At 53.7% G+C, this 21,639-nt stretch overlaps 1 protein-coding gene across 2 annotated transcripts; it reads left to right on the top strand.

Annotated features, from left to right (window-relative positions):
• The first annotated feature begins 884 nt into the window (after positions 1–884).
• On the top strand, positions 885–11,957 carry ADAMTSL4 (ADAMTS like 4). 2 transcript variants are annotated; one of them, XM_072769326.1, is made up of 18 exons: positions 885–1,015; positions 3,360–3,465; positions 3,652–3,709; positions 3,989–4,344; positions 4,511–5,192; positions 5,439–5,541; positions 6,275–6,411; positions 7,029–7,233; positions 7,437–7,609; positions 7,765–7,876; positions 7,983–8,168; positions 8,578–8,707; positions 9,064–9,268; positions 9,605–9,781; positions 10,067–10,273; positions 10,359–10,538; positions 10,820–10,964; positions 11,114–11,957. In XM_072769326.1, exons 2-18 carry the CDS (start codon positions 3,446–3,448, stop codon positions 11,248–11,250), a joined length of 3,213 nt encoding a protein of 1,070 aa, XP_072625427.1. In that variant the 5' UTR covers positions 885–1,015; positions 3,360–3,445; the 3' UTR covers positions 11,251–11,957. The 2 variants fall into 2 exon arrangements, with proteins under 2 accessions (XP_072625427.1, XP_072625428.1); XM_072769327.1 differs by lacking the exon at positions 885–1,015 and adding an exon at positions 3,101–3,226.
• Positions 11,958–21,639: the final 9,682 nt, after the last annotated feature.

Raw genomic sequence — 21,639 nt, 5'->3', positions numbered from 1 at the left:
AGAGCTTCTGGGTGAAAACTCAAACAATACATAAGCGGACAGGGTAAAAAGCTAAAGCCTATTTTTTTTTTTTTTTTTTTTTTTTTTTTGCTCCCCAGTGTGACCACCCTGAGTCTGGGGTGCATTCCTCCAGATCTGGGTGGGCAGCCCTATCTCCCAGCCCATCAGACACGTCAGATTAGTTCCATTTTACAGACAAGGAAACTGCAGCACAGAAAGGTTGAAGTCTTCACCCAGGGTCACACAGCTGGCGCCTCCTGGAGCTAAGATGCACATCCAGATCCTCTGACTCCTAAGTCAGCGCATTTCTTCTGCTACACGCCCTATGTGTGTAACATTTTTTTTTTAAAGATTTTATTTATATATTCATGAGAGAGACACACACACAGAGAGAGACACAGAGAGAGAGGCAGAGACACAGGCAGAGGGAGAAGCGGGCTCCATGCAGGGAGCCCGACGCGGGACTGGATTCTGGGACCTGGGGTCACGCCCTGGGCGAAGGCAGACAGACGCCCAACCGCAGAGCCAGCGTCCCCGTGTGTAACGTTTTATGGATGGAGAAATCGAGGCTCGTCGAGGTCCCCGAGCCGTCACACCGCGCGGCCACAGCCCCACCCGGGGCAGGCCGGGCTGATCCGCCCGCACGAGGCTGCGCGGAGCGGCGGGGGGAAGCCTCCGCTCAGAGCCAGCGAGCAGGCCGGGCCCCCGCCCCGCGCCCCGCGCCCCCGCCCCCGCCCCCGCCCCAGCCCGGCCAGCGCTCGCGCCAGGGACCCGCGGGGCCCGCACGCCGGGTGGTCGCGGCCCGCGGCGGGGGCTGGGGGCCGCGGAGGGGCGCGGGGCGGGCGGGCGCCAGCAGGCAGGGGCGGGGCGGGGCGGGCGGGGGGCGGAGCCGCGGCCGGAGGCCGTGGTGTCCCGAGCGCGGCTCAGGGGCCGGAGTGGCCGTCGCGGAGCAAGGCTGCCTCCAGACAGCGCTCGGGCACAGAAGGGTTAAGGCCGCCGGGGCCGCGCGGAGCAGGTACAGACCCCCCTCCCCGAGACCCCGGCCGCCCGCCCTCCGGCCCGGTCAGAGCCCCCGCCGCGCCGCCCCCGCGTCCCGCGGTCGCCACCCCAGCCGCTGCTCCGGCCCCAGCTCTGTAGTCTCCGGAGATCTTCCAGTTCCGGGGGTCGAATTCCTGGGGAGGGGATTCCGATCCTGCGGAACTCTGGCCCCATCACCCGGTCGGAGAATCAGCCAAAATTCCTACTAAGTCGCGGGAGTGAAGTTGGAAAACATACCCAGGACCTCCCCGCACGCGCTGGCGCCTCCTGCCCTCCTCCTCCGGGAGGGTGCTCCTTCGAGGATGTGTGCCTCTGCCACCCCTTAAGTCTCGGGGTTGGGGCCAGGGACGCTGGGACCGGTGCCGGGGGTTGCCCTTGATCCAGCTCAGCCCGAAGACTAGAAAAGGAAAGACACCTGTTTGGATGGTCCTCCGGACCAGGGAATGGAGGGCACAGTGAGGACCAGGAAGTTCTGACCCAGGAGAGGGGCTCTCCTGGAACACGCTGTCCCACCCCTCCCCTGCAGCAGCAACCCGTTTCCCAGAAGTGGGTCCCTCTGGGGGTGAAGGGGTTAGCCCTGCCTGGGTCTCTCCTTGATCCTCACTGGCCAGTGTGGAGCTGTGGCCAGGAGGAGCCCAGGTTTGTCCAGACCAGTGTCTAGCCTGGTGCCGGGGTGACCACTTCTGACCTCTCCCTTCCTCACCCTGGGCAGTGAGACACCCCACATGAGGAACATGAAAAGGGGTGAGAAGCACAAATGTATGTCTGTCTCTGCAGTGGAGGGGGTGTCGGCCCCCTGCCCAGCTGTACAGGGGGTGGGGTAGGACTTTTCCAGAGAGGGAGCCAGGCCTGGCCAGGGCTCCAGGAGTTCACGTCACCCCCACCCCCCACCCCTCACTTCTCCAGGGAACTGCCAAAGCCAAACCCAGCTCAGGACGGGATTATGTGTACTGGGTAGACCCGCAGAGAGAGACAGCAAGATACAGAGCCGGGGTAGCAGAGAGAAGCAGAGACTGTCCAGAGGGAGTGGAGAGGGTAGCCAGCAGCAGACAGGGACAGATGGTGACCATCACCCCCATCTCTCCTCTTCAACCACAGGAACAGAGGCAGGCCAGAGCTAAAGGTTTGGGTGGACCGTTGGCTCTTCTCAGAGCCTCTACACCCCCATCAGGGTGGAGCAGCCATCAGCAACCCCTTCTCAACCTAAAGCCGCTGAGGTGACCCTGTGCACCCAGGCCCAACCTCTGCAAACCCTCCCACAGACTTCCAAGTCTTGGGGTCTCAGAGAGGAGACTGGGGCTGAGAGTGTCCTTACCGCCAAGTACATTCCTGCCCTTCCGTCTCATTCTCCTGCCCCCGAGCTGGCCCACCTCGGCATCAGCTCCTTGGATTCCTCTCCTGGGTGCCTTTCAGATCCAACAGAAACATTTTTTTTTTTTTCCTGGAAAGCAGAACCAAGAGCAGGTTGAGGAGTGAGGGTGGGAAGGGCTCAGAGTGAGCAGCAAGGGGCTGGAGAGCTTTGAGACCAGGGGTGGGTTCCATGCTCTACTTTGCTGATGATGAAAGGTAGGATGGACTTCCTTACTCCTCAGAATGATAGGCCTGTGGCTGGGGAGCAAGGGCAGCTCTAGCTGCATCTTTCCTTCCTGGGTACCCCCAGCCTGTCATCGTTGGGCCTGACATAAGCTCTCATTGCCAGTGCAGAGGGATGGGGAAAATCACCTGCTTCTCCAGAGATTAAATCATCAGCCCACTTAGTTTATCTCTTGGCTACAAAGTGTTTGAGTCCGGCAGAGATGCCTGAGTGTTCCAGAAGGAGCTTTGTTAAAAATGGGAGAAAGAGCTGGGTGGCAGGTAGGGAAAGGAACTCCCATGGGGCTTCTGGTCCACTCCTTGGAGTGGGTGTCCCACATGTTGTCACCCATGCCTCCCTCGGCCATCGGGGTCCTCTGGGAGGGAGGAGGGCAAACCAGATCAGAATCATCTTCAGGAAGAGCGTGTGCTGTGTGGCCCAAGCTGTCCTGTAAACAATCCCTAGTGGGGAGGAGGGAGGAGCTGAGGAGTTCCTGCAGGCTGACAGGAGGGGACTGAGCCACTGAGCCACGGTCTGGAGGCTGAGGTCAGCCCCCCACCTTCCAGCCTCAGCGGCCCAGGAAGGGCAGCATTCCTTCCTGCTCTCACCCTTAAGGTCAGAGGGGGTGGACCACTCCCCCCACACCCCTCCATCCTCTCTCAGAGATGCCCTTCTGAGTAGCCCTCCGTGCCAACCCCCTGGCTTTCTGGCGCCTGGAGAAGTGACCACATGGCTCCTGTCCCCACAGAGCGTGCCCTCTCAGCGCCCAGATGCGGGAGTAGTGTGTTTACTCCCGGTCCTCTGTCCCCTGCCCCGGGCATCCAGGGAGGAGCGATGGAGAAGTGGGCGGGCAGGTAAGTGTGGGGCTGCCAGCCGGAGGGCCACTCTGTCCCTGGAAGTGAGGGGACGGCCACTGCTGGGCAGGGCGGGGGCAAGTGATGGGCAACTTCTGCTTTCTGAGAAGCTGGCGCCGGGATGCTGGCTGCCCGCTGCGGGGCGGGGTGGGGGGTGTCACAACACCTCCTCTGGCTGGTTGGCAGGCCCCGGTTATGTCTGATGCTGCTTCTGTCCCTCCCGGAGCTCTGCCTGGAGCAGGAGGTAAGCCAGGGGCCAGAGGGTGTGATCCTTTCTTCCTCCCTGGCTCCCACCCCACTTCTCCAGGCCACGCAGCCGCCCTGCACGGCTTCAGATGAGCCGGGGCGCCTCTCACGTTCGCCCTCCCAGCCTCTCTTTCACCCTCCTGGCCACATCTCACCCCTGCTACTGAAAGTGACCTCAGTCCAGTAACGACTGCCCGACCTTCGGGTACTGGACCAGCCGTCCAAACAGTTCCCTCGAAAATCCTTCTCATTTTGTCTGGTCTTCTTGTCTACATAGATATCGTCTGGACGCTCTCTTCAGACACCCTCGGAGGAGGGTCAGGGGCCTGAGGGTGTCTGGGGTCCTTGGGACCCGTGGACCTCTTGCTCCCAGCCCTGTGGAGTCGGGGTGCAGCGCAGGAGCCGAACTTGTCAGCTCCCTACAGCTCAACTGCACCAGGGCCTACCCTTCCCACCCCGGCCCCCAAGACATCCTGAGGCTCTGCTCCCCAGGGGTCAGAGCCCCAGACCCCAGCCTTCCCGAGAAACCCTCCCCCTGTACAAGCCACAGCCTCGGGGAGCTGGTGGCCCACGCCGAGGCCCTGCTGCCCAATCAGGGAGAGCTGAGGCCGCCGAGATTCCAGGCGCTCGGAGGTGAGGGGCGGGGCCTCGGGGGGCGGAGCTCGGGAATGAAGGGCCTGGAGCCAAGGATGTGCGGCTGTGGCTTCCGGAGGCCCCTCTTTGGTGCTAGGAAGCCAGCCAGGGAGACAGGGTCAGAGGTGGCCAGAGCTGTGACCCCACATCTGCTATACCTTCTCAGGTCCCGGGTTCGAGACCCCATCAAGCCAGGAATGTTTGGTTATGGGAGAGTGCCCTTTGCTTTGCCGCTGCATCGGAATGGCCTGCACCCTCGGAGGCTGCCCCGATCTGAGCTCTCCCAGACCTCAGATCTTCCATCCCTGACTCCAAGAACAGAACCATCCTCTACAAACCACACAACTCAGACTCAGCTCCTTCCTAAGGAACTGTCTACCCGCCCCCCATCCTCCCTTGCAGAACCCCCAAACCCTGAAACTGCTCAGACAGAGGTGCCCTCCAGAACCAGGCCTGCCCCCACGCGGCCCCACTCCAGAGCCCAGGGCTCTGGCACAGAGCCCCCCTCATCCATTTCCTCCCTGGGAGAAAGTAGCTCCTTCCACGTGTCCCCTCAGCCAAGAATACCAAATGCCCAGGGTTGGGCCAGTCTCCGGGGGGCCGAGAGACACCCTAATCCCTTCCTTTCTGTCCCTCGGGGCAGAGGCCACCAGAGCCAGGAGCACTGGAGACCCGGGGGGAATCTTCACAGGCCCGTCATGGAGTCTGCTCCCCATTACCCAGATGGCTGGTTGCCTCTGCTGAGTGATGGTCCCCACTCCAGTTCCCTCTGGAGTCTTTTTGCTCCCAGTAGCCCTGTCCCAAGATGTTCTGGGGAGAGTGAGCAGCTGAGAGCCTGCAGCCAAGCGGTGAGTTCTTCCTCAGACCATCCCCTCCCCAGACTTGTAATTCTGCTTCCCTGACCCTGAGTCTGGGTCCTCAACTTGTCAGATCTGGACCTGAGGCAGAAGGGCCTTGGCATCTGACCTCCTCAGGGTAGGGGCCTTGAGCTCTTCCACAGACCTGACCTGCCCTTCCATATCCCCAAACCCAGCCCTGACCCACACCCCCATTTTCCTCCCCAGCTTTGACTCCTCTGTATCCCCCCACCTCAGCCCTGTCCCCCTGAGCAGCCAGACCCCCGGGCCCTGCAGTGTGCAGCCTTTGACTCCCAGGAGTTCATGGGCCAGCTGTACCAGTGGGAGCCCTTCACAGAAGGTGAGGTTTCCAGCCCCCCACCCCCTGCCCCGGGAAGCTGAACTGGCTTAAGGTTGGGGTAGATGGAAAGAGGGAGACACCAGCCCCTCTATTTCTCTTCTGTAGGCCTTTGTATTTCCCTTATGGGTAATGTTTTCTTTCTCATTTCTCAGGGTTGAGGTGAAGAGACAGCAGGGCCCGGAAAGGGGAATGGGTTTCAGACAGGGCTGATTGGTAGCTCGGTAGAGGGATCAGGCTGCCGAAGGGAGTGTCAAGAGGAGCCCTTTGTCTGGCTTCCTCTGGGAAGAAGTCCGTTGTCCCAGGAGGTGGGGTGGACATGACAGGAGAGGAGCATGCTCAGGGAGACCCTGCCTGGTGGTGACAGCAGGTGGGGGTACCCTGTGGGCCCTAGCCAGTGTTAGACCACTTGCTCCCAAGTTACCATCCACTTAATTTTAGGCCTGTGTTAACCTGATGCCAAGAAACCCCTTCATAAGCTCACATAATCATAGGTTTCAAGAATCTCTCCTCTCTCACAATTCTCAATCCCTTTGCTGATCTAAGTGACGTCAACTGACCTGAGTCAACTTTTGTGTGACCCTCGAAGCAACCTTTCAGAATATAGAATTGTCATATTCCCTTCATCCATAGAGACGTGGGCTACCTCCAGATGTCCTCTAGCTAATATGGGACCTTTGTCAGCTAACCTCCCACCAGGGCCCCCAGCTAACTACTCTCCCACCCTGTTTCTTAGTTCAGGGCTCCCAACGCTGTGAACTGAACTGCCGTCCACGTGGCTTCCGCTTCTATGTCCGTCACACGGAGAAGGTCCAAGATGGGACCCTGTGTCAGCCTGGAGCCCTAGACATCTGTGTGGCTGGACGTTGTCTGGTGAGAGAGGATGGAGTATGTATGTGTATGTGTGTATGGACACACATGCACATACACACGCACACATGCACGCACACAGTCTCCTTTGTCATCATCACAGAAACAAACCACTAGGCTGAGATTGCAAAAAGGAAGTTCTCAGGCAGCCCAGGTGGCTCAGCGGTTTAGTGTTGCCTTCAGCCTAGGGTGTGATCCTGGAGACCCGGGATCGAATCCCACGTCAGGCTCCCTGCATTGGAGCCTGCTTCTCCCTCTGCCTGTGTCTGTGTCTGTGTCTCTCTCTCTCTCTCTCTCCCTCTGTGTGTGTCTTACATGAATAAATAAATAAAATCTTTATAAAAAAAAGGGAAGTTCTCACCTGCCCAGGTGGAGGTGAGAGCAGAGCCAGTAAGTGGGTGGAAGGAAGGCCCCCCCCCCCCCCCGCCCCCGGCTCATTCATGCTTCCTCGTTGGGGTTGGTGGGCTGGTGGGCTGGCATAGAAACACCTTCCCACTTGGAGCATACAGATTAAGATGCAGGGAGAGCAGGTGTGTGTGTGTCAGGGGGTGGGTCTCAAGAGGGCCAGGCGGGATTGTGGTGGTACCTGGTTCAGGCAGTGCCTCTTCACTCTCCCTCAGAGCCCTGGTTGTGATGGGATCCTCGGCTCCGGCAGGCGTCCAGATGGCTGTGGGGTCTGTGGAGGTGATGATTCCACCTGCCGCCTAATCTCAGGGAACCTCACTGACCGGGGGGGCCCTCTGGGCTATCAGAAGATCCTGTTGATTCCTGCCGGCGCCTCCCAGCTCCGGATTGCCCAGCTCCAGCCCAGCTCCAACTACCTTGGTGAGCTCTCCAGATCCGAGTGTTGGGTGCCTATGCCATTCCTGGTCTCTTGGTTCAGCCCTCCACACCCCTTGGAGCCCAGCAAGTGGGCCAAGAGAATAGTCAGGGGCTCCTTCCCATGTGGCAGTGGTGTGGAAGCCAAGAGAGTGTGGGGTGCCCGGGGCTCGGCGTGGCTGACCTCTGTCCTGATCTCTGATCGGCAGCCCTTCGAGGCCCTGGGGGCCAGTCCATCATCAACGGAAACTGGGCTGTGGATCCCCCTGGGTCCTACACGGCCAGTGGGACTGTCTTCCTGTACAACCGTCCTTCTCGAGAGGAGGGCAAGGGGGAGAGTCTGTCAGCCCAAGGCCCCACGACCCAGCCTGTGGATGTCTACGTGAGCTTGGGGCCTGGGGAAGCTGGACAGCTGGCAGGGAGGGAGGGAGGGCCTTCCCTCTGGGGCACAGCTGTGGGTCACGAGATGGGGGAGAAGGCTAGCGGTGTGCCCTGGCCGCCCCCACCCCGGACAACTCCTCCCAACTCTCTCTCCAGGTGATCTTTCAGGAGGAAAACCCAGGCATTTTTTACCAGTACATCGTCTCTTTGCCTCCTGCAAACCCTGAGAGCACCACCCCAGAGCCCCCCAGCCCCCAGCTGCAGCCAGGTGAGGCTCTGCTCCCCTCACCTAGGGGGCGGGGAGGGACTGGAAGGGGAGCTGTGAGGCAGTGGGCTGTATCTGATCTGCCTGCGTGACTGACCACCCTACACAGAGATCCTGAGGGTGGAGCCCCCACCCATGTCAGTGCCCCGGCCGGCCCGGACCCCAGGCACCCTCCAGCGCCAGGTGCGGATCCCCCAGGTGCGCCCTCCTCCGCTGCCCAGGACACCCCTGGGGTCTCAGACTGGGTACTGGAAGCGAATGGGACACTCAGAGTGCTCGGCCTCTTGTGGAAAAGGTGAGACTTGGGATCCCTGGGTGGCGCAGCGGTTTGGCGCCTGCCTTTGGCCCAGGGCGCGATCCTGGAGACCCGGGATCGAATCCCACGTCGGGCTCCCGGTGCATGGAGTCTGCTTCTCCCTCTGCCTATGTCTCTGCCTCTCTCTCTCTCTCTGTGTGACTATCATAAATAAATGAAAAAAAAAAATTAAAAAAAAAAAAAAAAAGAAAAGGTGAAACTTGATGCACTAGGCCTGTATTCCTGGCACCTTTAGACTAAGACCCTGACAGGGCACTCCTGACCCCACACCCTGGATTGAGGATCCATACCTTGACTCTGTGTGAAGATGAATTCCAGTGTCTGGAGCTGCACGGACGCTGGGCTCTGGGCCATCCTGCCTCCCCTGGCTTCCCTGTCATCTCTTCAGGTGTTTGGCGCCCCATTTTCCTCTGCATTTCTCGTGAGTCAGGGGAGGAACTGGACGAACACAGCTGTGCCATGGGTGCCAGGCCCCCGACCCCCCTGGAGCCCTGCCATGGTCCCCCATGCCCGCCCTAGTGAGTATGACCCACAGGGAGGGCTGGGGTCCTAGGAGCACAACAGTTGTCCCCGGCAGACGCATTCACACCGCCTTAGCGTATTGCCCTGGACTCTGCACCCAACACACTAGGCCTCCTGGCTGCAGAGACCCAGTGTTTGATTGGAAAGGCTCACGCTCCCTGGACAGGAGGAGAACCCTGGCAGCCCGAGCCCCACAAGGGAAATTGGGCTCCAAGTGATGAAGACACCCGCCCTGCCCTGCAGGGTTTCCCTCCCCCAGGACTGTCATCCCTTGCCCCACCCATGGCAGCCCTGCACACCTGTGTTTTCTTTATCCATGTCTCTGCTTCTTTCTTGCCCTGTTACCCCACAGCTGGGAGGCTGGTGAGTGGACGTCCTGTAGCCGCTCCTGTGGCCCCGGCACCCAGCATCGCCAGCTGCGCTGCCGGCAAGAATTTGGTGGGGGTGGCTCCTCTGTGCCTCTAGAGCGCTGTGCACATCTCCCTCGGCCCAATGTCACCCAGACCTGTCAACTGCACCTCTGTGGCCACTGGGAAGTTCGCTCCCCCTGGAGCCAGGTGAGTGGGGCCCGGCAAGGGAGCTGCCAGGGTGGGAAGGACCCTAGGTGGACGGGTGCCAGTGAGCTAGAGCAGTGGTTTTCCTGATCCTTTTTAACTGGCAGAAGCTTTTTAATGACAAGACCTGAGCGTGTGAAACCCCAGCATATAAGTCAGATGAGACCCTGAACCGGGGATTGGGGGCCCAGAGCCACCTGTCGAGTCTGCCCCTCAGCCCATACAGCCCTATAGGTGCTGAGTTAGGGAAGAAGGCAGGTCCTGGTTGCAAGGCCCTGGAGCCCGAGGCTGGAGGCCCAGAGGCCCGGAGGCTGGGCTCTCACGAGCTCTCCTCCCCAGTGCTCAGTGCGGTGCGGGCGGGGCCAGAGGAGCCGGCAAGTTCGCTGCGTGGGAAACAACGGCCATGAAGTGAGCGAGACGGAGTGTGCGTCAGGCCCTCCGCGGCCCCCCAGCAGAGAGGCCTGTGACATGGGGCCCTGTACCACAGCTTGGTTCCACAGCGACTGGAGCTCCAAGGTGGGCCCCACAGCCCTTACCCGAGTCATGCATCCCTGGTGCCCACACCCAGGACCTTTCCAACACATTTTGGTCCACATTTACTGAACAAGCCCTGGTATGTGCTAGATGTTGCTGATGCTGGGATTCCGAGTTAAGTGAGAAGAACTCACGTTAGGGTCCCGGACTCCCATTACAGGTTCTTCTTACCTGGGTGGTACCCGGGGCACTCCCCAACTCAGGGGATCCAGGACGGGCCCCCCTCAACCCCTTTTCCTCCTCCCCTACCCATCACCTTCTCAACAGTGCTCAGCCAATTGTGGGACTGGAATCCAGCGACGGTCTGTGGTCTGCCTTGGGAGTGGGGAGACCCAGGGGCTGGGCCAGGAGGAAGCAGGGGCAGGGCCCAGCAAGCAGAGCTGTGCACCGGGAAGCCGTCCCCCAGACATGCGTGCCTGTAGCTTGGGACCCTGTGAGATGACGTGGTGCTGGTACACGGGGCCCTGGGCCGAGGTGAGCCAAGAGCTTGGAAGGGGGCTGGCAGGAGTGATCCCTGTTCTCCCTTCCCCTTGCACACCCTGCCCTTCCTCTGTATCAGTGCTCCTCAGAATGCGGTTCTGGCACGCAGCGTAGAGACATCATTTGTGTGTCCAAACTGGGAACTGAGTTCAACGTGACTTCCCCCAGCAACTGTTCCCACCTGCCCAGGCCCCCTGCCCTGCAGCCCTGTCAGGGGCAGGACTGCCAGGACCGATGGTTTTCTACTCCTTGGAGTCCGGTGAGTGCCTGACTCCCCTGTCTTGTTGAGCTTCTAAGGAAAGTTTGGAGGCTCCACTCCTGGTATCCCCATTGTGTCCCAGCATGAGGCCAGCTGCAGCTGGTTTATTATTGCCCCACTTCCTGTATACATGGAGGACAAGTGGGCCCTGTCAATGTGGGATTGCATAATGTTCCTGGTGAACCCCCCCCCCCAACTACTTTCAGAGAAGGAGGTGGCCTGAGGTTCAGGAGGAACCTGGGTCACAGCAGAGGTCTGATTTGATAGCGGGGTCTCCGCAGTGTTCTCGCTCCTGCCAGGGCGGTATTCAGACCAGGGAGGTCCAGTGCCTGACCGCCAACCAGACTGTCAGCATCCGATGCCCTCCTCACCTTCGGCCCTCCAGGAAACGACCTTGTAACAGCCAACCGTGCAACCAGCGCCCCGGTAAAGAGCCTTTTCCCCCCTAATCCCCAGTACAGTAGAGTTAACTGAAGTATGGGGGAGAGGAAGGAGAAAGCAGCAGCGAGAGTGGACAGTGCACCTCCAGAGGGAAGGGTCTGGGTGACACGCCCCCTGGCCTCCTCTGTCCCCAGATGATCAATGCAAGGACAGCTCTCCACATTGCCCCCTGGTGGTACAGGCCCGTCTCTGCGTCTATCCCTACTACACAGCCACCTGTTGCCGCTCTTGCGCCCAGGTCCTGGAGCGTTCTCCCTCAGAGCCTGCCTGAGATGGGTCCGAGAGACCCTCTCCTCATGGTTTCCTCATGCTACCCTCAGTCACCTGCCCATCAACCCATGCCATACCCTCTGGCTCTCATCAGGGATGTCCCCGAGTGTGGCTGAAGGTGGTAAGATGACTATCAGGATGTGTGGCTGGGTCTGTGTGTGGTGTGATGGTTATGTGTGCACATATGCCTCAAATGTGTATCGAGGGCCTGCATGGATCCATGTGCTCATACACATATATTACTTCTCAAAGAAAGAAGTTAAACATTAAGACTGAAGAGGAGTGGGGAGGAGACAATGCCTGTTTCCCTGAGACTTTTCTAGGCTAAGAGGAAAGCAAGTTTGCAGCTTCTTAGTAATCCAAACTGCCCAGCAACTGGCCTCCCCATCAACCTCAACTCTGTGCCCTAAACTTATGTTCAGACCTCACATCTTCTAAACTGTCCATCTGACCCTCTGGCCCCTTCTCCCCGTTCTTAGGCTATCCCTACCTCTCACAATCAGCTTGGGATGGGGGTCAGCCATTGCCAATCCTGCCTTACCCCAGGAAGAGACCACCTACCCAGAGCAGGGAACAGCTGGGCAGAGGATGGGGAAAAAAAAGGAAAATTAGAACAAGATACCCTAGCCCCTGTTCCAGCTCCCCACTTCCTAAAATGGTTCCCACCTCAGAACTAATTTATTTTTTATTAAAGATTATGACAAATGAGACACAGGCTCTTTATTGTCCTGATAGGTACCCAGTCGCCTGAGCACCTAAACAAGCAGTGTGAGGCCAGAATGAGGGGTGAGAGGGGGACGAGCACCTAGAGCTAGGGCGGAGAGAGTCTGGGCCAGACTGTGGGGGAGCCCCTGTCCGGGGAAGAGGACCCTGGCCGCCCGGAGGCCCTGCAGGTTGCTCATCGGCCACTAGAGGTCACCACTTCTCCCACTTTAAGTATGGAGTTGGGAGCTTGGTTCCGAGGCTTAGGAAAAACTGCACGGCCCATGGTGGCTTTCTCCACAGGCTGGGTCTTTCTATAAAGCCAGTTAGAATCTAGTAGCCCTGCTTTCAATCTAGTGAATAGCAGTTGGCTTTTCGGGGTCTTTTCTCCTGTCTATTTGGCCCTCCCTGTCTGCCTCCCTCCCCCACGCTTTCTGCTCTGACCCATTTCCCCATTGGGTTCTTGGTTTATTGCTTTCGCTAGGGTGGGGGAGAAAGGAAGTGATTCCGCCCCACCCCCTTCCCTCCGCGGAAACGGCTGGAAGGGGAGGAGCCTAGCCTGGCTCTAGGGGACTTAGGGACTTAGGGCGGAGTCGAGGGCGGAGCCAAGGCAGTACTGGATGTTCTGCCAAAGACGCATTCTTCAGAGATGTATCATCCTAGTCTCCCTTCCTTCCCTCTTGTCATCTCTCAAGGTAAATAGGTTACTGGAGGTGGTATGAGAGCGGGCAGCCTTTTTCATGACAAATCCTTTCCCTGACCCCTGCCGTTCTGACGTCTGAGTGCCAGGTCTCTGCTTCTAGAAGCCAGACATCTTGGGGGTTGCTGTGTGTAGGAGAGGAAGGGGTGACAGTGCAACAGAATCAGACTGATCCCCATTGGAGGCATCTCTCCCCTAACTCTGCACCTCCACAAGTCTGACCGTGTAAGACCATTAATAAAGGCCTGTGGAAACCGTTGAAGTCAGTGACTACCATTTCCTGAACTCACCAAGACCCTGTGAAGACCAGAGTTGTCTGAGAATAGAGGATTTCTACTCTAGCAGCTCCCTGGTGTGATGCTGTTGCCTTGGGACTTAGACTTTCTCTGGGTTGGTAGTGGCTGAGAAGGAAGACTTTGGGCAACATTTTGGGAGGAGAGTCGGTGAGGAAGGAGGCCAAGGGAGTGGAGGGGGAGGAAAACGAAACTGACTAGCAGAGGGGAAGGAGTGAGGAAAAGGGGTGCAAGGCAAGCCCAGTCGGTGTCAGACCTGGTCCTCTCTCTGGGGAACCTGTAAGGGGGTCAGAGATGCAGGGGCCAGGGAAGTGGAACCTGAGCCAGCCCAGTACATACAGAGGGCTGAAGGCGGAGTCCTAAGACTGAGGGAGGGGTGGCAGTGAATAGCTGGGCCCTCCCAGCGATTCCTGGAAACTGCTGCCTGGGCGGTGGCCCCAGCTCAGCTGACTTCTCCGAAGTTCCCCTCCCTCTTAGGGCCTCTCAGGGCTGTTGCTGGGCAGGTTTGGAGTTTGGCCTGAGCCTGAGAACCAATCACAGGTGGAGAATGCAGCCACAGCCCCTCTTAAGGTTCTCCCAGCTTCAGTACCTCCTGGCTCTTTGTGGCTGCCTCTGAGCTCCCTCACAGCTGCCAGCCTCTGACTTCTCAGGATATGGGCTTTCATTTGGGGGATTGCCCCCTTTCCCCTTTCATTTTAAAGCTAGGATTCAGTGCAGCCCCCAAGGATTCTTTCCTGTGGTCACTGAAGTCAATATGGGGTCAACGTGGATGCTTTCAGGAAGGGGAATTTGACCCCTGAGCAACCCCTTCCCCTGGTCCGTTAGAGGGGAATCGTGTGGCCAGACACCTCTCTGTTGACCTCTGAAACCCTTTAGAGGGACTCGAGAGAGAGAGGAAGCTGCAAGCCAAGGCCAGAGAGGGGCCCTGAGGTTTGGTGCACTAGGGGGAATTTAGGGAAGGACAGAGGAACTGGACCCCTGAGAATTGAGGTGGGGGTGGGGTGGTTATAGGAACAATCTTGATACGCACAAGAGAGCTCAAGCGTGCAGAAGCCATCCAGTGTCTTGCTGAGTGCTTCTTTACTGAGTGTTTGATGGGGGAAGGGGATTGTGGTTCCATATCATTGTACTTGGGGGTGCACTTGTGAGGTCTCAGTTTAGCTGGGTCAGAATTCCTCTCCCCTACCTCCCTTCCAGCTAACCCCCTCCCCGGGGTAATTACCCACCCCACTAAGCTACAGCCTTCAGACTAAATTTATCTCCTAGACTTCCCCCACCCACTGGGCCTCCCTGAAAGCAGGTGCTCAGGGCTGCAGGGGTGGGTCTGTGGAGATCCATCCTCTTCACTCAACCAGCTTCAACCTTCCTGCTAACTAGGAGTGAGGCAGAGCACAGGCCACCTTGCTGACCTAGGGCATGAATGTTCGGACATGAGGCTCCCTCTCTCAGGAGCCCTTGAGAGCAGAAATATGGTCGGAGGGTCTAGACAGTGGGAAGAGGGCAGGGGGATAGAGTGAGAACAACATGCAAGGAGCAGCTCCCCTCCAGGTTCTTTCCAACCAGATACTTTCATTTCTCACTCTTCCCCTCTGCCTAGTTTTACAAATTGAGACTTCATTTTCTTTTTATTGATTATTTAGAGACTTAACTTCAACATGCCCCAGTTCAGAGAGAACTGAATCAGGGAGACCTCCCCTCTCCTTGAACCACACAGAATCAGGCAAAACTAGAGATTGTAGTTTGGGTGTGGAGGTTCCCATGTTCCTACCCTCTCTTACCAACACCCCTCAAGTCCACCAACTCTGGTGCTGGGAGGCACCTGGGTGGGTGGGTGGGAAAGTTAGAGCAGAGGGGGTTTATTTGTCACAGGTTGGTGATGAAGAGGTGTTAGCTTTAAAGGGAGGGGGGCAGGGGCATCTTCCACAGGAAGTAGAAAGTCTGAGGAAAGTACCTAAGTCTGAGTCTATCAAGAGCAATAAACAGTTTGGTTAACCTCAAACTAGACAGCACAAGTTCTGAATCTGACTTTGGGTCCTTGACCTGGAAGACTGGGGAAACTAGAGGGTGTTTTGGGCCTGAAGTCTGAAGGTAGAATTTGAGGGAGGAATGTGCAAGACTAGGCCAAAATGAGGTTATGCATGAGCCATGGCAGTCAGATCCCAGGGAAGCAACCAGGCATATCAGCTGAAAGGGATGTGCAGAAGGTACCTCTGAGCATTTTCTCAGGTAGCACTAGAGAACTGTTGAGTGGTCTGGGAAAGAAAACCTCAGTAGTTAGAGGAGGGATCGGCTCAACTTCAGAAATATCCTAGGTTGGGGTTGGGATGTGCAATGCTAAGAGTATACTCTTCTTTGCCTTGCCTGAATCTCTTTGAGACACAGCTCTACAGGGGCACCTGGCTGGCTCAGTCTGGCTCATGTTTAGGGTTATGGGTTGGAGCCCCACATTGGGTATAGAGCTTACTTAAAAAAAAAAAAAAAATGACAGCTCTATAGAACTTTTTTTTTAAATTTTTTATTTATTTATGATAGTCACAGAGAGAGAGAGAGAGAGAGAGGCAGAGACATAGGCAGAGGGGAGAAGCAGGCTCCATGCACCGAGAGCCCGACGTGGGACTCGATCCCGGGTCTCCAGGATCGCGCCCTGGGCCAAAGGCAGGTGCCAAACCACTGCGCCACCCAGGGATCCCGCTCTATAGAACTTTGAATGAGGTGGAAAAGAAACCAGGAAAGATGGTAGGATTGCTCCTTAGAAGGAGCAGACCATGTCCCTGGAATCCCTAGGCTAGAAGGCATGGTGGCAAAGGCTCCATCATTGATGGCAGGGACAGAGTTGATCTGCCCTTGGCAGCACAGTACCCCTCCTTTCATCTTTCCCTCCTAACTCTACTACTGATTCCTGGTTGCTTGCTTCTTTTTATCACATAATGAGAATCTTTTTTGGCTCTAGTAAAGTGAGCAACCTTTTTCTCTAAAGGACCAAAGTGTCAATATTTTGGGTTTGCAAGCCGTAGAATCTGTTGTGACCAATCAACTGCTGTTGTAGCACAAAAGCAGCCAGAGACAACATGTACACAAATACGCATGGCTGTGTTCAAATCAAACTTATGACACTGATATTTTAATTTCACATAATCGTAACATGTCACAAAATATTTTTCCAACCATTTAAAAATGCAAAAATCATGGGATCCCTGGGTGGCGCAGCGGTTTGGCGCCTGCCTTTGGCCCAGGGCGCGATCCTGGAGACCCGGGATCGAGTCCCACGTCGGGCTCCCGGTGCAAGGAGCCTGCTTCTCCCTCGGCCTGTGTCTCTGCCTCTCTCTCTCTCTGTGTGTGACTATCATAAATAAATAAAAATTAAAAAAAAAATGCAAAAATCACACTTAGCTTGCTGGCCATATAGGCAGTAGGGCAGATTTGGCAGGCAGGTAGTTTACTGACCCCTGGGACCTTTTCCATCTGGCTGAACTTGCGCTCTGCCCAGCCATGGAGAATCCTGTTTGTGTCACCTCTGGCCTTCAAAATATAGCTGTAAAACCTTTTTAAGGTCCCATCTACTGATGTCTGCTTCCCAGTGGCTTCTAAGGAACTCAGTAACTTGGAAATGGCTAAGAATAAAGCCTTAAGGGATATTTCCTGAAATTCCTTGTTTTGTTTAGTGCTTTAGGGTAAAGCATTCATATATATTCTCTAAGTCATCACGATAATAAAATAGGGAAGAGGGCAGCTCTGGTGGCTCAGCGGTTTAGTGCCGTCTTCAGCCCAGGCCTGATCCTGGAGACTCGGGATCGAGTCCCACGTCGGGCTCCCTGTGTGGAGCCTGCTTCTCCCTCTGCCTGTGTCTCTGCCTCTCTGTGTCTCTCATGAATGAATAAATAAAATCTCAATAAAAAAAATAGGGAAGACAATTAAATCCATTTTATAAGGGAGAAAAAAAGGCCTGGGACCTAGGGTAGTCTTTTCACTCTTTAAATTCTACCTAATTCCTTTGTTCTGTTACTCAATTCATCCCTGACAAGGCACCCTTTATCAAAATACTCAGTAATTTGGGCCACTGTGATCCAGAACTTGGGTGGCTTTAAGTGTTTTTCTTGTTTTCAAATGCCTTTCATGACTTGCAAGCATTTTATGAAAAACCCTGTCTAAATTTTATTTTTCAACCCAGTTTCAGGGAATTAAAATAGTTTCAAATGTATTCAGCATTTTAGGTCCAAGGAAATAATATACATGGTCTGTGTTTAAGGTACACTGTCATGGGACCACACTTATGTATTACTACTTGAGTCAGTTTTTCCCCTAAGACAAACTTTATCACTCAAAGTTCTGTACTTAAAAGCAATGCAACTGCATTGCTTTTTAAAATAACCTATATCTGGGATGCCTGGGTAGCTCAGCGGTTGAGTGTCTGCCTTTGGCTCATGGCCTGATCCCTGGGTCCAGAATCTAGTCCCACATCAGGCTCCCTGCAGGGAGCCTGCTTTTCCCTCTGCCTGTGTCTCATGAATAAATAAATAAACGATTTAAAATAAAATAAAATAACCTATATCTAGGGTGCCTGGTTGGCTCTAATCAGTAGATTATTTGATTCCTGATTTTGGGATTGTAAATTTGAGCACCACGTTGGTATAGAGATTACTTAAAAATAATACCTTAAAAAAATAACCTATATCTGGGATTGCTTACCAAATACTTATTCTGTATTTGAAGTTGTTCTATCATTCAGTAGCACTGATACATCCTTCATGACTCATCATGGGGAAGGAAGATACAGAGACCTCTCTTCGGTTTCGGACCTGACCCCAACTACCAAACTTGGGGGAGGGGGAGGGGAAGCAGAGGGTGAGAAACCTTCCTTCCCATGATTACCAAGTTTCTCCAGAGCTGTTGTTCCTTAAAGCTGAAAACATGCCACCTCATTTCAAAACACACACACACACACACACACACACACACACACACACACAAAACCTCATTTCATTTCAACACAAAAGTTATTTCCCTCTTTGTTTCTCTGCTTTGCCTGATGAGGGATTTCTGAGAAATGAAATGTCACCTCCCACAACCTCAGTCTGCAGTTTTGTTTTTTGTTTTTCAAAATGAAGAGAGGGTTAGAGGAAAGGAGTATACTGCCATAAGCATAGTGCTAATTCAGAGCTTTACCACATAAGAGAAATGCCCTTCCCAAAGCCCTTCAGCCTGGGTGGGCCCACCTGGCCTTAGATCAGGGCTTTCAGGGTCTAAGGAAATAAACAAAGCATCCTCTCAGGAAATTTCCCTAAGCAGTGAAACCTACCAGCTGCTCTTTATAGCAGCCCAGCTGTCCTCCTCCCCACCATTCTCACCAAGGATAGGAAAGAGGTAGGATTTGCTCCAGGCAACCTTAGGGGTGGAAGTGGGAGCTGAGGATTTGCGGGGGGGTGGGGTGGGGGGGTGATGCACGAAAAATCTGGGCATAGACACTCAGGAATAAAATGTACACGAAGGCAAGGTTTCCCAGATAAAACCCCTACCTCCCCCTGAATTCTGGATACCCAAGAATCAGATAAGCCGAGTAGGGGAGACTGAAATGGGTAGCAAAAATTTCAAAATCAGCTCCTCCTACTAGAGAAGAAAATTAACTTTTTTTTAGGGGCACAGAACCGAAGGTGTTTCTTAATCAAAGTAAAGTGGAAAAGTTGTCAAATCCAGGATGAAACCCAACAGTTACACATTCTTTTCCTCATCTGCTTTCTTGGCTGGCTTTCCCAGCACACCTTGTCCCAGGCTGACTTGAATAAACACACACATGTGACCACATGAGGGCGGGAAGAAAACCAAGTGAGGGTGGTGAAATTCTGAATGGAATGCAGCCCCAGCTAGTTAGGGGGCCCAGGCTGAGACCTCTGGCACTGGCTGTGGATTGATACAGACAGAGAAGCCAAAACAATGAGCTCATGGGCAAGAATGCAGCCCGTGGGGGAAGTCTGGGCAGTCAGAGCAAACTGGTTTTTTAACCAGGATGGGAATAGCTGTAATCAAGTCTCCCACGGGAACAGGATTAGGGAAAATGGAGCCACCATTCAGTATCTTGGGGTCCAGTTAAATAACTTTAGGAGGCTGTAAGTCTGTGCTCCAGAGCACAAGAACTCTTGGGTCTGTATTCAAGAAGTTGGTTCCTTTTCCCTGGTTATGTGAACCTGAGTAGGTAGACCAGTAGATAGCTGATGAGATGTGTGAATGGTCTGCCTATTCTAGGTGAGGCTCTTAAACCCTTAGTCAAAGTGACTGGATCCGGGCAACCCAGATGGCTCTGCGGTCTAGCACTGCCTTCAGCCCAGGGTGTGATCCTGGAGACCCAGGATCGAGTCCCACATCAAGCTCCCTGCATGGAGCCTGCTTCTCCCTCTTCCTGTGTCTCTGCTTCTTTCTCTCATAAATAAATAAATAAAATCTTAAAAAAAAAAAAAAAGTGACTGGATCCAAAGCAGGTCCAGCTCCTACACCAAGATTCAGCGATGATTTATGATCCCAGAGATTGTGGTGTGGGTATTCGGGGCTGCCACTTTAATGTGATAGAGGAAACGGTCAATAGAGTCTGTCTTCTTTACTTCCTAAATAAACACGATCCACCCAGTTGTTTGTCATTTCAGACTTTCAAGACCAAAGACACATCTTTTTTCTTTCTCCCTCCACCAGTGTTTTTTACTATTTTTATGAGGCCCCAAATGGAAGAAACTGAAGAGATAGTACATTCAGTGTGGCTATGTATGGTGAAGGGGAAGGGAAGCCGGGAGGGAAGAAATGAAAAGAAAAAATACCTACATTTCTCCACCCTCACCCTATACTCCCGGAGGTTCCTTCCCAACTCCATTAATTTGTGCATGTTTGTTTTCTACTCATTTAGGTTCAACCTAAAATGTTTGAGGCCTTGACCACATCTGCTTCCAGAAGTGGTCACCCTGCTTTGTCCCACTCCTTATCTCTGGATATCGTTTATCATAGCATTTATGCAACATATTCTAATTATTTTTGTCCATGGTTATCACTACTAGATATTTTATAAGCTTTGACATCTTGCCACAACTGCTTTCTCATTCTATGGTTTTGTGATTCGTTCAACTCTTCAGCATGTATTGCCTGAGAACAAGAACGTTCTCTCATCTAATTCCACTATAATACACTCAAATTTAATGCTGATACAGTACCATTTAGCATATTGTCCATATTAAAATTTCCCCAATCGTGCACATGTCCCTTATAGCTCTTTTCATCTAGGATCCAAGGATCATTCTACAATTAGTTGTCATTTTTCTTTCCACTGTTTCCAATTTTTAAAAAAGTAGTCTCCATGCCCAATGTGAGGCTTGAACTCACAACCCTGATATTGAGTTGCATGCTCTACTGACTGAGCTAGCCAGGCACCCCAATTCCCTAGTCTTTTTTAACCAAGTTTCTTGAGGGGAAGAGTTATTCTCTTTAGAATTCCAGTGTCCAACACTGCATGGTAAATAGCAGGCAGTCCACAGCGATGTAATGAATAAATGAAGAGACTCAACAAACATCTGGCTGCCTTAGAGCTCATTAAATGTCACAGATCATCGCAGAGTTGAAAAGTTCTTAATAAACTAAGGTAATCCCTGAACAGGAAATAAGAACAGGCAAAGAATGCAGAAATCAGAGGGAGAAACGAGCCATGGAACTCGGATACCTGGAAGAGGTAAAATCTGTAGTGTTCTTGGCCCTGACAGATTTCCCACCAGTCAGGAACTATTATTCTATGCAGGTTAAGAAAGGAACAGCAAAAGGAAACCAAGTATAGTCGGAATAAAAGCCTGCCATATGCATTTTTTTTTTGTTTTGTTTTGTTTTTACCTTACAAGAATTATTAGTAAAGAACTCTGAATTCCCAGGGCACCTGGCTGGCTCAGTCGGAAGAACATGTGATTCTTGATCTCAGGGTTTAAAGTTTGAGCTTCACATAGGATGTTGAGATTACTATAATCTTTAAAGAAAAATTTACTTAAGTAATCTCTATACTCAACATGGGGCTCAAACTCATGACCCAGAGATCAAAGAACTACACTCTATGACTGAACCAGCCAGTTGCTCCTCCTTTTTAAAAACTAGGCTCTCTATGCGTGCTCAAGGTGGGGTTTAAACTCAAGACCCTGAGATCGAGAGTTGCATGTTTTCAACTGAACCAGGCGGGCGCCCCAAAAATAAAGTCTTAAAAAACAAAAACACAAAAACCCTACTGAATTCCCAGGTCTGTTCCATCTGCCTCCTGGCAGATTCCCAACCCTCATCTTTCCACATGCTTCACATAACTAAGATAACACTGTAACAACTCTGAACTAAAACAGGTCCAGTTCAAATTTCGAAAACCAGGAGCCTTTGAACAGTGTGGGAGGATCCAAGAAAGTTCTGTAATCACTAACAAGTGGGGCCAAAAAGAACTCAGGATAAATCAAGACAGCAGATAGTTTTGAACTCCAGTAATTAACGGCCCATGCTCTGAGCATTTGGCTGGAGCCATGCTACACACTAGTTGTACTAGTTATTTCACTTAAATTTTTGTAAAATTCAGCTGTCACAACTGCTATAAAATTTTCTGAAACAGTATGAAGCAAGAGTTGGCTCTAAAGTCACAAAACAGGAACTGAAAGACAAAAAGTCTGGTTGTGTCAAATTAAGGGAAGTGTTGATTACTTTG

Source organism: Canis lupus, chromosome 12 (assembly GCF_048164855.1).
Source record: "Canis lupus baileyi chromosome 12, mCanLup2.hap1, whole genome shotgun sequence".
Lineage (NCBI taxonomy): Eukaryota > Metazoa > Chordata > Mammalia > Carnivora > Canidae > Canis > Canis lupus.
The sequence above is the reverse complement of the archived record's forward strand: the minus strand, read 5'-3'. Positions and strand labels throughout refer to the sequence as shown.